The sequence below is a fragment of the Cyanistes caeruleus genome, chromosome 7 (genome assembly GCF_971803275.1).
Source record: "Cyanistes caeruleus chromosome 7, bCyaCae1.hap1.1, whole genome shotgun sequence".
In the NCBI taxonomy this organism is placed as follows: domain Eukaryota; kingdom Metazoa; phylum Chordata; class Aves; order Passeriformes; family Paridae; genus Cyanistes; species Cyanistes caeruleus.
Window position 1 is genome coordinate 5848521 of NC_141707.1, and position 15257 is coordinate 5863777.

General features: G+C 48.1%; 2 protein-coding genes across 10 annotated transcripts in view; one reads left to right on the plus strand and one right to left on the minus strand.

Annotated features, from left to right (window-relative positions):
• COL6A3 (collagen type VI alpha 3 chain) overlaps positions 1–9999 on the minus strand; it is a 67791-nt gene extending 57792 nt beyond the window's left edge. Inside the window, exons 1-3 of the mRNA XM_086898098.1 lie at positions 9498–9999; positions 6358–6487; positions 148–609 (exon numbers count right to left, since the gene is read on the minus strand). The gene's annotated coding sequence lies outside the window, so the exon portion shown is untranslated. The remainder of the gene's footprint in view (positions 1–147; positions 610–6357; positions 6488–9497) is intronic.
• The window catches only part of MLPH (melanophilin), a 32309-nt gene continuing 25967 nt past the window's right edge, over positions 8916–15257 (plus strand). For 7 of the 9 annotated variants that reach the window (XM_023930594.2, XM_023930598.2, XM_023930595.2 and 4 more), the window contains exon 1: positions 13560–14783. In XM_023930594.2, coding sequence (XP_023786362.2) covers positions 14554–14783 — 230 coding nt within the window. In that variant the 5' untranslated portion in view covers positions 13560–14553. Of the gene's footprint in view, positions 9034–13559; positions 14784–15257 lie in introns of those variants that run through there. The other 2 variants (XM_086898102.1, XM_086898101.1) reach the window with 2 other exon arrangements.

Genomic DNA, 15257 nt, shown 5'->3' on the forward strand with positions numbered 1-15257 from the left:
TCCAAGACTGATGCAAACCTGGGGATGGGTTTTATCCAAAATTCCCTGAAAAAACCCCAAGTACTCCCACCTCACTAAGGAGAGGAATCATGGTTTAGCAGCTGCTGAGCTTAGGCTGAGGGCTCCGGGACGGAAAGCGAAACTTACCCCCAGAGTGAACCTCCAGAAGAGTTGCTTATTCCAGGATTTTCCGCTCCGAAGCGCCGCTCACCCTTGCTTCATGGTGCACGGTGCTGCTCAGCCTTCCCAGTTCCTTGCCTTGCTCAGTGGGGTGCAGGCACTGGTGGGATGAGGGACTGGTGGGACACCGGTGGGATGAGGGACTGGTGGGACACCGGTGGGATGAGGGACTGGTGGGACACCGGTGGGATGAGGGAATGGTGGGACGCTGGTCCCTGCGCGACGGCTGCCGTGGTTCTGAGCGGTGCCGGAGGAAAGGACTGAGCTGGCTCGGGAATGCCGGGGGCCGGGCGTCGCAAATGGGATCCAGATGGTTGGTGCTGGCGTTCCTGGGGCTGAGGTCAGAGCTGCTCATCACACACAAGTCTCCCCCCGCCTCGGGGGACGCCTCCGCGCTGTGTGGCTTCTCCTCCCCACGCTGCACCCTTGCTGGTAGGAAATACATATTAAAATTAGTGGGAAAAAAAACAAAATAAGGAAGAAAAAGAAAGATAAAGCCCTGTGGAGTCAGAGGAAGCTGATTTAACGCTGTCTTTTGGTCTTGGATGCTTGCAGGACGTGCCAAGGAGCATACCAAGTTATGCAGGGCTCCGGAGAAGCGCTGCTCGGAGATGCTGCAGGAAGCTCAGCCTCTCTCCCTGAGAGGTTTCAGCATCAGCACAGGCAGAGGGAATCTCTTCTCTCTGCACCTTCCCACTGAAATATAGCAGCAGGTTTTTAGACCTATCCAGATGGGGAGGCAGAAGTGGGGGATTTATGTTATACATAACTTATAAATGGAAGTTAACACCTTAGCATAAAGGAAAAGTTTTAAAGGCAATAAATCCAGTCTGCAAGTTCCTGACTGGTTATTTTTAAAATTTTTAAACATATGTGAAGTGAAAGAACACTTTAACTTTTCATTAGGCTGAGCCTAATAAAATTGGGGCTAATTTTATTCCTGTGCCTTGAGCAGCAGCGGATCACTGGCCAAAGTTAAACATTTCAGGCTGGACTGGGCTGTGTTTTGCAATAAACACTGGTATGGAAACTTTAACTCTTATCTCTCGCTCTTGCTTGGTTCCATATAAGGCTGGAGAGGAGATGGCGTTCCTGCAATCAAATAGTCAAGTTCTTTCCTTTTCAAAGGGGGATTTATGATGTTTGCTCTGGGGTTTGTGCTGTTTGAAAGACCAGCCACATAAAGAAATAGCTGGAATTATTCAGGGAAGTGCTGAGCCCTTGGACTGAGGCAATAACTCCTTTTAGAAATGGTGCTTGGCTTGGAGCTGGCAGAGACTGAAGGCACAGTGGGACCCAGAGTGAACTCCCCAGCCTCGTGCCCAAAGGAAAGCAGGGCACCCCTCCAAAATCTGTCAAGCTGGAGCTTACAGGCAGGGAGTTCCCAAATAATAAATCAGCCTGGCAGAAGGGAGCTGCAGCTCCTCATTGGGTGTCAGTGGGCACTGAACAGGGGATGGTGGAAACAGGAACTGCTGGAAAGCCATGACAAAGAGCTTATATTTTATTTTATTTTATTTTATTTTATTTTATTTTATTTTATTTTATTTTATTTTATTTTATTTTATTTTATTTTATTTTATTTTATTTTATTTTATTTTATTTTATTTTATTTTACCTTGTTTTGTTTTGTTTTGTTTTAGTTTGTTTTGGTTGGTTTTGGTTTTTGTTTGGTTTTGGGTTTTTTTAATATTATTTTTGTTTTCACCCAGGGTGAGGGACAGCAGCTAAAAGATAAAATACGTATGATGGAGGAGCATTATGTGGGCAGAAGCATCCAAACCAAAGGGCTTTCCAGGTGATTTCAGCTGTCAGGAAGAGCTCAACTGGGATGCCCCATCCTTAGAAGTATTCCAGGCCAGGTTGGGCAGGGCTTGGAGCAACCAGGTCCAAGCTGGAAGATGTCCCTGCCCTTGGCAGGGGGAGAGAACAAGGTGGTCTTCAAGGTCCCTTCCAACCCAGGCTGTTCTGAGATTCAATAAAGCAAGAAGTTGATTTTATAAGGAAGAATTATATTCACCAGCGGTTCCAGTTTGTCACCACCAGTGATGCAGCTGGGGTCTGTGTTGCCTTTTCTTCATATCTGACTTGAAAAACAAAGTTTTCTGTGTGGTAATGAAGGAGTGCAGGGAAACCTAATTGACTGAAAAAAAAAAAAAAACCAAAAAAAACCCAGAAGAACAAACCACAGGAAAGCTCCATGCACCCTCAGAACAGTAGTGAAAAACAGCCAAGTCAGAGAATTCCAGATAAATAATGTAACAACGCTGGTAAAACGTGTGTGGCTTGTGTTATGTGTCTATCACAGCTCAATTGAGAACATGTTTAACTTGGGAGTTAGACTGATTTCTTTTCGTGCTGCTAGCATTTCTTCTTCTTTTTCTTTTTGTTCTTTGTCTTAACATGGTTTTAATATTGAAGTGACTTTTACCAAGCGCTGCAATAATTAAATGAGGCTGCAGGAGCGCTTCAATTCCCATCTGACTGCCTTTGTAATAACTAAGCTGGAAGATTTTAATTTCCAAAAAAGGGGTTTTATCACTGACACGTAGTGGGGAAGATGCCAGACAGGATACTCAGGGCATTTTGGGGTGGGGTTATTTTTCCCCCCCTTTCACTCACATCCCTTTACAATCCTTCCTTTAGCAGTTCCCTCTCTGTTTGTGTTGGTGACTCCCAGCAAAGAGATCCCCATCCATATGGGAACCCAGGCTGTGGCTGCTGTGGCATTCTGGGGGTGAGTGACCCCCCTGGGGAGGGGGTGACATCTGCAGGGACAGGCCACTTTCCACCCCCAGACACCAAACAAACCCTCTGACAATTAGTAAAGGACTGGATCGCGTCACACTGGTAATTTCTAGAGACAGCTGGGTCTAAGTTTAGCAATATTTCCTCCCTGGTGCATTAATAGCTAGACGTGATTAATGCTATGAGTCAGGACGAGGGTTTTGAGGAATTCTCTTTCTACCCACGAAAAAAATTAAAAGCCCTGTGTGCTACAACATTTCCAGTGTGCAAAGGTGACTTTGATGTCCTCACACCACAGAATAAGGGTCCCAGATTAAAAAAAATCCAGTCAAACTGGCAGAGACTGGTCACATTTCGCAGTTATTTTCTCATGTGCCTCAGCTGGGCAATTTCTACCCTGACTTAGGAAACTTGGGTGGATTTCCCCCTTGTGATTCAGGCAAAGCACAGGGTGGCTGGCTGCAGGTCCAAGACACAAAGTGACACCCAGAAGCTCCATCCTTGAACATCATCTGCTGGCTCTTCCTCCAGGGACTCCTTGGGCATCTGCCAAAACCAGTCATATTTTCCCCCTCAGATAAAAGCTGCTCCTGCAAGAGCAGATGCATCTTGCTCTGAAATTAGGGAGTACCACCAAAACCAAGGGTTGGTCCATTACTTTCCCATCATCAGCTGAGCATCTGCACAGCGGATCAGGGGTGCAGGGTACCACCCCTCACAGCCTTCTTATTTTAGAGAACAAATTCTTTTTCCTGCTTGGAAATCAAGGCAAATAGCAGCTCAGCTGGGACAGAGGGCAGGGCTGAAGATTGCATTTTAATTTTGCTTGCAATAGATGCTTTTCATTAGTTCCAAAGGATTTGCTATTGCTTTTATCCAAATGCCTCCCCAGCACCTCGGTTAGGAAGTGGTACAGGAAATATTTTCCTGAAGTTTTCTTGGTTCTTCTTTTCGCCTACATTTTCTATTTGTCTGTCTGCCTTTGTGAAAGTATTTCTTGATGTATTTTTGTCTCAACAAATATCTTTGGAACAGTCAGGGAAAGAGTATCTCTAGATGGGCAGGTCAGAGTGGAAATTAAGAAAAGGTAAGAGACACTTGGCTCTGCCCTTCCCATCCTGCAGCACTGGCCAAGAATTTAAAACATCTCTGAAAAATCTCCCATCTTCCATCCCTGGAAGTGTTCAAGGCTGGGTTAGATGGGCCTTGAAGCAACCTGGTCTAGTGGAAAGTGTCCCTGTCCATGGCAGGTAGCTGGAACAAGATGAACTTAAAATTCCTCCCAATGCAAATCATTCTGTGATTTTATGATTCTATGTTTTTTTTCCCCTCTCATAAAAAATCTCAGCAACAAAAACAAACCCACACCAGGCTGTGTGCATTTTCTGATTGTATATAGACCCACTTAATCCATGGCCTACAAAAGAAATCCTAATTCAAAAGGTTAAACTTGGAACTCTAACCAACCACATCCTGCAAAAAGCCCTTGTGCTAAAAGGGATGTTCAGCTTCTGTGATTACAGGGAACAAACTACGCTCAAGTATGTAAATAATGTGGATATATTCCCCTCTAGCACAATGCACAGTCTGTAGGTCAGTGAACTCTAATGTGAACTGTGATGCTTGGATTCTAGGAAAGATAACTCATCTCTTTTTCAGAATAAAAGATAACTCAGGGAGCATGAAATGTGTTTTGGCCAAAGCAGACCTTGCCAGCCTTTGCTTTGGGTTACTCCTGTCTTCTTTTTTAGAGCCTTTCCAGGTGATGCCTTGCACAAGGGGATGAAAGAATCTTTCCAAGTCTTGGCCTCAGTGTCCTGTGGCAACTTGTGCTGCACAAAAAGCTGTTTGAAATGGGCTAGATTTCAACAGCTCAACAAAACTTCCAACTTTTGTGATGGAAAGGCCCGTTGCTAATTACAGGGAGAGAGGTGAGGTGGCTTGAAAAGAGCTGGAGTCAGAAAAACGGAGAGGCCAGAAATACTCACTGCCCACACGGACAGGATGATGTAACGGCAGACGAGCTGAAGAGGAATTATAGGGGATTATTCATACTCAAAGAGGAATTGTAAGGAATTATTCATACCCCTGAATGAGTGTTGTGTTATTTGGTAAGATGCAGAGGTGAAAAACAGACCTGGGGGTTTGCTGTAGGCAATTGCTTGGAAACCTGTGGTCATTGTGCCCCAGTGCTGAAAAGATAAAATCGTGTTATGGCAAAAGGGAGAGGAGAGCCCAGGAAATGTGGAGCTCTGTCTTGGTGTGCCACACATCCCAGGCCCCAGGGGGATGTTCTTGTTAGGGTTCCCTGCTAAAGAAAGAGGAAAATACCGTTTTTATCTTGCCTATGTGTTTTTTTTACATGATAGACTATTCCATGATTTTTCTTTGCCTGAGTGAGTAGGATGAGATGGATGTTGGGGATCAGCAATGCTGGAGTCTGAAATGACCGGTGGGGATCATGGCCCACATTCCAGCCTTGCCAGGGTTTCTGCTGTGGCACCGGGTCCTGAGTCAGCCCTGGATGTGATTTCCTGACAGGGGTGTCTGTCCAAAATGCTACTTTTTAATCTTTGGGGCTAAGTTGAACAGACTTAATTCAACTGTGAAAACTGCGCCACTCTCCTGACTTGAGCTTTGAATTAAGGGAAGGAAAAATCCCTACATTCTGCTCAGGGTGAGCACAGGGATTGGAAGAGGGTTGAATCCACTCTCCATCTCTTTCCAAAGAATCACTGAAGGGTTTGGGTTCGAAGGGTCCTTAAAGCTCATCCAATTTCACCCCCTGCCATGGGCAGGGACACCTTCCACTATCCCAGGCTGCTCCAAGCCCCATCCAATTTGGCATGGAACACTTCCAGCGATGGGGCAGTCACAGTTGCTCAGGGCAACCTGTGCCAGGGCCTCACCACCCTCACAGGGAAGAATTTCATCCCAATATCCCATCTAACCCTGCCCCCTGGCAGTGGGAAGCTGTTTCCCCTGACCCAGTGATTCCAATTCTCCTATAAGTCCTTCTTCAGCTCTCTTGGAGCCCATGTAGGCCCTGGAAGGTGTTCTAAGGTCTCTCTGAAGCTGTGGGAGTCCCCCTGGGTGGGCACAGGGATCCGGGCTGCATCATCTTGCTCTCTCCCTTGTAAACTTCCTGTCAGTTGATGGGGGAGCTTATATAAACATCAGCTCCAGGTCGTGGTTGTTTTGTTTGGAGTTAATGTCCAAAAAATCCCAGGAAACAGCACGTATGTAGGACTGTATCTATTCCTGAGGGGCTTCTCCACAATTTATACCGAGCATATGGAACAACTTGTGTTTGAGATGTTTGCCTTGAGATGTTTGATACATCTGGAGATGCCAAGTTTCTAAAAAAGAGGGAAAACTTCTTAAAGATTAAAAGCCACAGGTTTTGCTCAAATCCATTTAGAAACTCACTTGAAGCTGGTCTAGGCAATTTTCAGAGTGATGGATTTTGCTGCATGAGAGCTCTGTTGGAGAATTTTTTCTTAAAGCAAACATCAGTTCCTCAGCAGTGCCAGGTTATTCCCACGCAGTCAAGTACAAACTAGTAAGAAAGTGAGAGATCTTAATTCAGTATTGAAGTTATTTTCAAATGTGAAAAACAAACCAAATTAATCTAGTACACAAGTGGCCAGATGTAAGTTCCTGTTTAAAATTGGGGTAAAAGGGGTAAAAAACAAAAAAGCATTAGGAGATTACCTTCCTGGGGAAAATAATGTTGTTTTGCTAATACACTTGGCAATTAGATTTATTGTTTGTTTGGGTTTTTTTTTTGCTAAGGAAGCCAGGCTGGTTTTACAGAGCCAAAGGAGAAGTTGAATATTTTTGTCCTGTAGTTCAGTTTTGGGGAGGAAACAGAGACTCAGGAGGTTGTTATTGGGAAGCATCTCCAAATTAATGGGAAACCACTAATGGACTTTTCCCCATATTTAGGCATCTCTTTGGGCAACCAGCACCTGCAGCTCTCACAATGCCAGGATCCTGCCGCAGCCCCTGGGCTGGGGATGTCCCTGGATGTGAAAGATCAACCTGTGCCGGGACAGGAAGAGGTGGGGATGGCTTTTCATGGTTACAGTTGCTGTTTATCACCCTTTCCAACCACACGTGGCAGAAGGAGTGGAAAAACAGCCCTCAGCGCTCCATATAAAACCCGGAGCCAGCTGCCTTGCCAGCCCTACAAAGTATCCTCTGTCAAATGGCTCATTCATTCATTCTGCAGCAGGGACACGTGAAAATCACATCATTTCTCCAAGGTGGAACAGCAGCGTGCTTGTCCCTAAAAAATCCCAGTGTGGCAGCAGGTCACCCGTCACCTACAAGCAATCTGGAACAGGAATGATCTTCATGGGACTGAGCATCTATGGGAGTAAAGCTCAGGCAGAATGAGCCTGAGTGCCAGCAAAGCCTGATGGAGATTTCTGGTTCCCTGAGGAAGATAAACAACATGGCCAGGAATGCTGTCCCCTTCCCTCATGGCACATCACCATGCCTAGGGAGGATGAGTTCACAGTGGGTGATGGCCTGTCCTAACCCCTTGCTCTCAAACTGTGACCATTGTCACCCCCAAGGTGTGTCCTTTCCATCTGGACCTGCTTTGCGGAGCTCAGACACCAGAGTTTTTGGAGTATGGAGCCTGATCCACTTCCACAGGGAGCGTTTTATCCTCTTGCAAGCAAGTCCTGTTGTAGCCTGTCTAGTTCAACCCCCTCCAAATTTATGGAACCTCCACCATCCTGTCCCTTTGACAAACTGCTGCTGCCCAGCCATGTGCCAGGACAAGGCCCCATATCCAAGATAACTGATGCTCCAGCTCAAAACCCAGATTTACCTCCAGGGGATGCATGAAAACAAAGGTAGTGTACTCATGAGCTGCTCTTCCTCTGTAGGGATGGGTCCCAAAGCTTGGATTCCCTTGCTTTAGTCTGTGTGGTTTTTTCCTGTTTTATCTAACACTCAGGGCTCTCTGGTCCTCCAAGCAGCAAGGAGAGAGATGGTAAGTTGCCAGCAAGCACCATCCACAAACACCAGCACTTCTTTCACAGTTAATCTGCATCCCCCTCTCTGCCTTCAGAGCAATCTAATTCTTTGGAAGTTTGGGGTTTTGTCATCTGGCATGGCAGCTCTGATTCATCAATCCATCAGACTTAATCAGTCCTTTAATTAGAAGGACCTGCATCCAGCCTGGCCACTGGTGAGGTTATCACTAGCCAGAAAATACCTGAAAGTACAATAAATAAATAGTTATTTACTGTGTGAATGTGATCCTTTTTTGACTCTTAGGGAAGCTTTATCCACCTTAATGAATCATGGAAAAGGCTGTATCCTGCAAAGGTACAGCCCAGGCTGCAGCACCGAGGCCCTAGGCAATCCCTCAGCATTTCCATATTGCCATTCCCTCCCCAGTTTGGGTGCACACCCAGAAGGTGAGCTCTGGCAGGGCACTTAAATGATCTGATGTTTTAACAGTGGGAGTGCAGGAACAGGATATCTGGTGCAGGAGTGGCTTTCCCTATGGCATTATCCTGGCAGTTGGATAAAATCCCTCAGGGAAGGCAACAAGCTCAGGGATATTCAGGGACCATCACCAAGGTGTCCAGCATCACCCAAGTCCTGCTGATTTCTTGTGATGTTTTGAGGGGGTTGGGGTGCATTTTCTGGCTTTAAACTGACTTGTGTGGCTATAAAGATATTTAGTTCTATATTGAGGAATGCTTCGAAGGCAGTGGTTTCCCCCAGCTTTGGTGGAGCCAAATATATGGTGGAGCATATATATGGCAAAAGGGGAACAAATCTTCTTTGGGTTTTAACAACAGCAGCTATTTTTACACAAATGATCTGAAACTCCTCAAAGAAAAGCCAATTTGGTATTCAGCCAGGATGAGACATACCAGAGAAAGAGAGAGGAGATTTGGGTGCTTTCCTCTGTTAGGGCTACAGAGGTTTTGGGGGCTGTGAGGACGAGAGGCACTTGGAAGGTTATGGGTGTGTGAGGTGTTTCAGAGCTCTCAGGGCTATGAGGAGCCATGGTGGCTGTGAATGTTACAGGCCGTGGGGGCCTGTGAGGGCTGCGATAGCCATGGTCACTTGCAGGTAGGAGAAAGAGTGATTGACAGGTGGGACTAGGTGATTGACAGGTGGGATCAGGCTATCTGATTGATTGATTGATTAATTGATTGGACTAAAAGGGATTGAGATCAGCCCCTCAGGGTGATGATAGACACGGGTGGCCAGTGAGGGTGACAAGAGGCAGGGCTGCTGTAGGATTCAAATTCAGGGGTAAGATGAGAGAAAAAGAGTGGGAAAGGTCAGGGGAAAAGGGAGACAAAAAGGGGTGAGGAGTATGATGGGGAAGGGGCAGGAAAAGGTAGATAAAATGGTGGGAAACTGAGGGGGAAAGGGCTGAAAATGTGAGGTGAAAAAGGGCGGGAAAATGTGAGGGAAGAAAGGGCGCCACAATGATGACGGGATGATGACGGAGAAGGTGAGGGGAAAAGGAAAAGAAAAAAGGGACGAGAAATACGAGGATAAAAGGGCCAGGAAAGAGAAGGACAAACCGCTGGCACGGTGAGGAGGAACGCTCCCACAGCCGAGCTGCCGTGCAGAACCTTCCAGGGAAGCTTGGGGTCGCTCCAGGCCTTGGGAACGCAGCAAACCAGGGCGGCTGGAAGGGAAATAAGTCTGGAAGGAGCCGAGCCGGAGCCTCCGCGCTCCCTGCGCTCACCTCCCTTCCCAGGAGGGCGCAGAAGAGCTGGGACACGCAGGGCTGGGGCTGGGACACGCAGGGCTGGGGCTGGGACACCCGGCCGGGTGCCACCAAGGCCGCTCCGCTCGGCCCGTCCCCGCCATCGCCGCGCCTTCGGCTTTCTCTCTGGAGAGGGATTCCACCTATTTCTTTATTTTCCGGGCGAAAAAGAAATAAATAAAGGAGACAACTCGAGACTCACAAGGGGGAAAAAAAAAAAAAAAAAAAAAAAAAGCCAAACAAACAAAAAAACCACGCTGGAGACAGTCCCCGGCCCGGAGCGCGGCTGGAAGGGATCAACGCTGTCACACTCCGGCCGGGTCCCCGAGCACGCCCAGCCCCGGGCGGGGCATCTCAAACAGAGAGAATTAAGCTCAGTTTTTTCCCCAACAGACCCCTCCAGTGGGAGTCTGAGGGGTTTTTATGTCTTATATTGCGTTGGAAGGGACTTCAAAGCTCATCTCATTCATCTGCTACAAGCAGGGACACCTTCCACTATCCCAGGCCGCTCCAAGCCACATCCAACCTGGCCTTGGACACTTCCAGGGATGGGGAATCCACAACTTATCTGGGAAACCTGTACCAGGCCCTCAGCACTCTTACTGTAAAAAGCTTTTCCCTTTTTTTTTTTTTTTTATTGACATCTATCCTTCAGTTTAAAACCATCACCCCTTGTGCTGAGGGGTGGGGGCAGCCCCAGGTGTGGTTGGTGAGGGTGACAAGTGGGGCAGCATTTGGGGGCCCTGGGAAGATATTTTTCCTTCCTCCTTTCAATTTCATCTTCCTCGTACCTCACCAGTGCATCCCAGTGCTTCCAGTTTCTCCCCAGTCCATCCTGGTGACCCCAGAATAAAGGCAGAGAGTTCAAGGGGGAAAGGGGTTTAAATTGAAGAAAAAACTGCCTTTTCCATTACTGTTTGTGTTTCAGCTGGAGCGGAGAAACCCTTCACCTGTGGTTTAAAGGTTATCAACTGAAGGCAAACCTGCCTTTTCTGTGTTTTTAGGGTTGTCATTTAATTGACCAGGACTCCCCATTTTCTAGTTTAAGCGGAAGGGAAAGGTCTTTTTTATGCCATGTGATGGGTTTGAATTGAGGGCAACACACCCCTCCACCCCCCACCATTTTCATCACCTAAAGGTTTAAACTGAGAGGGAATCCCTGTTGTCCCTTACCTTTTTAGGGTTAAAATTGAGGGATTTTACTCCCTTTTCTCATAATTTGGGTATGGGGCCTATGGGGTTGTGAGGGCTATGGGAGGTGTAAGGGCTGTAGGGTCTGTGTAGGCTATAGGGTCCATAAGGGCTATCAGTTATAGGAGAGATGTGACAGCTATGGGGTTTGTTAAGGTTTTTGGGGTGTGTTAGGGGTGTGAGGGCTTTGAGGGCTCTAAGGTCTGTGTAGGGTATGGGGGCTTTGGGGAGCTGTCAGAGACCTATGGGGTGTTTGAGGAACTGTGAGGGCCATGGGATCTGTGAGATCTGTGAAGGCTGTGGGGGCTGAGAGGGCTCCCTAATATCCACATTGGTTAGGAAAAATGTCCTTACAGCTTCCACCCCATAAATGATACTACACCAACTTTGTTTTCATGTTCTCAGTGATAGTTTCCTAATTGCTACAGATGTCAGAGCATCATTATCCATGATAATTAAAGTTGAATGGTTGTTTTCTCTGAGTGAGGCTGTTGGGGTCATTCCAAATGAGATGTGGCCATGCCATAACATAATTTAATTGCTATATTAATAGATGAAACCCATGGCAATCCCTCGTGAGTCACATACAGAAATAGCAGTGGCATTGTATGCTCTCTCCCTGTCCTGCTTGTTCTCCAGTGTGATGGTGGTGATAAGGTGTCTTTGTAAAGCTGAAGGGAGAAGGAATGCCATCCCAGCGAGATCTCATGATTCAGAGATGATTGCAGGAGGATTGGGGGTGAGGCAGAGGCACCCAGGAAATTCCTGGGGTCAGCAGCAACGTGCTTGTGGGAGCTCCAGTTTTTGTTATGCTCCTATGAGTAAGGGTCCTGTGACCTCTCTGCCTGTGGCTTTGAAATGGGCTGGAGCTGCTGGTGGATGCTCCCTGTTCAACTCCTTCTGGCTTTTGGAAACTCCTCTAGCTTGGCCAGGTGTTTGGGATGACCCCGTATTGAGGGGGGCCAAAACACCCATCAGTGTTGATGGAATGAGGAGCAAAGCTGGAGCTGACACCACTGTGAATCAATTCACCTCCCCAAAGGTCATTCCAGCACCTTGCACAGGCACATCTTCCCTCTGCAGCACTTTAGGCAGCTGTTTGGAAAGCTGAGTACTGGAGAAATTATTGTGGTTTTGCCCCTTGGTTTGACCAAACAGGGACCTCTTCAGCAGGAAGAAAATGAGGATGCTGGGAGTGTTGGGTGGCTTCACTGAGGCACTGTTTGCTCTCTTTAGAAGCAACTGGATATTATTTTCGCTCATCGTTTTTCTTGAACTCTGATTATGGATTTACTTCCAGTTATCAGTTAAAACAGTGTGAAATGAATGGCTGGAGAAGGGCCAGGCCACATGTCCCATATATCAGTACACAGTTGTCTTACAAATGATTACCAAGAACTGCAAAGATAACAGCTCATATGACTGTTGTTTTTTAAAGAGTGGCCCTGCAGCTAGAAGTGCATTTCTCTTAATGATACCCCAGAAAGCCATTCTTTTCCTCATGTGGCAATAATGAAAATCAGAAATGGAGCCTGGGATCCATCTATGCCTGGTTTCCCAGGAGAGGCTGAGCTTATGACACTTTCCTCTCCCATTTTGCCACCAGGTCTACAATTCAACTGGAATCAAGGTCCATTTGAGCCTCCAGCTAATAGGAAACACATAACTTTTCCTTTACACCCCTGCTCCTGATTTCCACCCCACACATGTGTGGTCACTGCAGGGGCTGGTGGGTTTAGGCAGATGTATAACATCATCTGTCCCTACAGCCTGGAATCATAAGGCGTGGAAAAGACTTCTAAGACTGACTTCAACCATTAACTGCCAGTTCCACCACCACTAAACCCTGTCCCCAAGTGCCACATATTTTTTGAAGACTTCCATGTGACAGTGTCTGCCTGAGTGGTTCTGGGTGTGGGGTTTTTGGGTTTTTTTTCCTTTTGCAGGAGTTTGTAAGATTTGGGAGCCTTGACTCACAGGGAGGGAGCTGTGGGTGGGCAAGTTTAATTGTCCTCAAGGCAGAGGATCGCTGGAAGGTGATGATTGCTGAACTGCTACAAAATTCAGAAAATTGCTTTGAAAGAGGGGAAAAAAAAAAAAAAATCTATCTTTGCTGTTTTACACACCAGGGAGCTGAGGGAGGAGAGTTTTCCTAAAGAGACTCTGTTCCCAGACAACCCTTTGCCAACAGAATACTTTGAATTCATTCCTGCACCCGGGACACTTCCCTTGAGGTGGTTTTCTGGCTAAGCCAGCCCTTTTTAGGGGGCACTGGCACTGCTGAACACTGGCATTTTTCACATTTTCATTGCATAGCAGGCCACATCTTCCTGATTTAACGCAAGCTCTTTATCCTTTTGGAGGAGAATGTGTTGGGATGTGGGGCGGCCGGAGCTCCTGGCGTGATTTAGCGGGAGGCCGTGGAACAGGGGCTGGTTGTGATGTTAATTAGTAGCTATTGACCGCTCCCTGTTCGGGTGCAGTGGGGCGCAAGGGCTCTCAAATTCGCTTACATAAGGACCTGCTCCTGTCTGGCTCCTGCCAATAAACTGATTACTTTTTGTCGGGACCTCTGCTGGACGAGGAGCTGGAAATCAATTTCTGGCTTCCAGAGAAGATCATGCACTCCCGATATCCAAGCTCAAACGCTGCATCTGTAGTCATCACCTTTCCTGCACAAAATGCATCCTAATTTGGATTCAAAATGCTTTTCTGGCTCTGTTCACATTGTTTAATCTAATCTTTGTTTCAAGTGAGTTACCAGGGTGGATAATTCCCTGTACCCCTGGGTGGGCAGCAGGGATAGTTTTCCTCTTCAGTCCTGCCATCTTGTTCCCTGTTTACATTCCTGTCAGGAAGGGAAAAAAGAAAAATAATTAAAAAGTACCATCAGTATTTGCTCTGATGAAGGTGAGAAATGGGTTTGCTTTAATATCCCTAGACACAGAGGGAGTGTTTCAGTGAGCAAGAGCATAGCCTCAGTAGTCAGATATATATATATTGCAAGTTATATTTCTTTGGCTATGTAATGTATTTAGCACTTCTCTTAAAATCCTGTCAAACCGTCTTTTCTTGCTCACGGCAAACGAGGGAAGTGCTGCGTCCTAATTAAGCTGCTTGCCACAAGCAAAGCTCAGCTGTCCAAATTGCCGTGAGAGCAATGCAGGACGCCAGTCTCTGATGTGGGGGGGGGAAGCCAGATGCGCTTAAGTTTTCTTTACAAACTGCTGGTGGGGGCAAAATTTGTGTAACGAGATCAGACACAGAGGAGCGGGAATCACAGCATCCCGGCGGGGCAGGAGCCACCGCGATGGAGCCGGTCCTCCCGGGAGCGCGGCGCCTCCCGGGGATGCTCGGCTCCCTCCCAAAGCTTGCCTTCCCCGGGGAGGCGTTTGAAGGCTCCCTTTCATTCGCACACCCCGCATCGAGCAGGCGGAGAGTAAACATCTCCCGTAGCCCCAGCCGGGCGGGCGAGGTCTGCAGCGGCTGCGGCTGCGGGCAGGACCCCGGGGGAAGGCAGGGCCGCCCTCCCGGCTGGCCAGGAGTCCCCGCAGCCGATAGGCAGCGTGCCAGCCCTGCTCGGCGGCCGGCTCCGCGGGCAGGCTCGCCCGGCAGAGCGGCTGCGGTGCTGCCAGGAGCCGGCTGGCCTGCCCGCAGCTCTGCCCCTGCCCGGTTATATGGGCAGCCGCGGAGGTGGGGCTGGGCTCTTCGCCCTTCGTCAGCAGCATCCCAGGGCACGGGACAGGGCGCTCGGGGTAGCGACTAACGGGATCGGCTTCGGCTCTCGCCACGACGAGATGGGCAGGAAGCTGGACCTCTCCAAGCTCACCGATGAAGAAGCCAAGCATGTTTGGGAAGTCGTTCAACGGGACTTTGACCTGCGGAAAAAAGAGGAGGAGCGGCTGGAGTGAGTATCTGCTCTCGGGTCCCTGAGTTGGGGGCGAGCCAGCCAGAACCTCAGGTCCCCTTGGGCTGTGAGCTTGAAACAACCTGCTGAGGCTGTGGGCGAGTAGGGACGGCAGGAGACCGGGCTGTGAAAGTCAAACCCGGTTAATAGATCATGCTATCAGAGCAAGGTGACGCACTCGGGCAGCAAAGGTGCGAACTGGCGCCGTGCCATCGGCAGCCATGCGGATCGGTGACACCGCCGCGCTTTATGGGGACAAATACCAGGAAATGCCGCTGTGAGGCTTGAGGCTGGTGGGGCTCTCAAGGGGAGACTTCACCCGGCAGCAGAGGATGGGATTTGGCTCCCTTGGCTTTGCTTCATGTGATGGGTCTCGTGTGTTTAGGGCAGGAGTTGTTCAGTGGGTCCTGGGAGTCCTCAGATCCCTGAAGAATCCTGAAAAAAATAACTGAGAGGAGTAGTAAGTCTTGTACT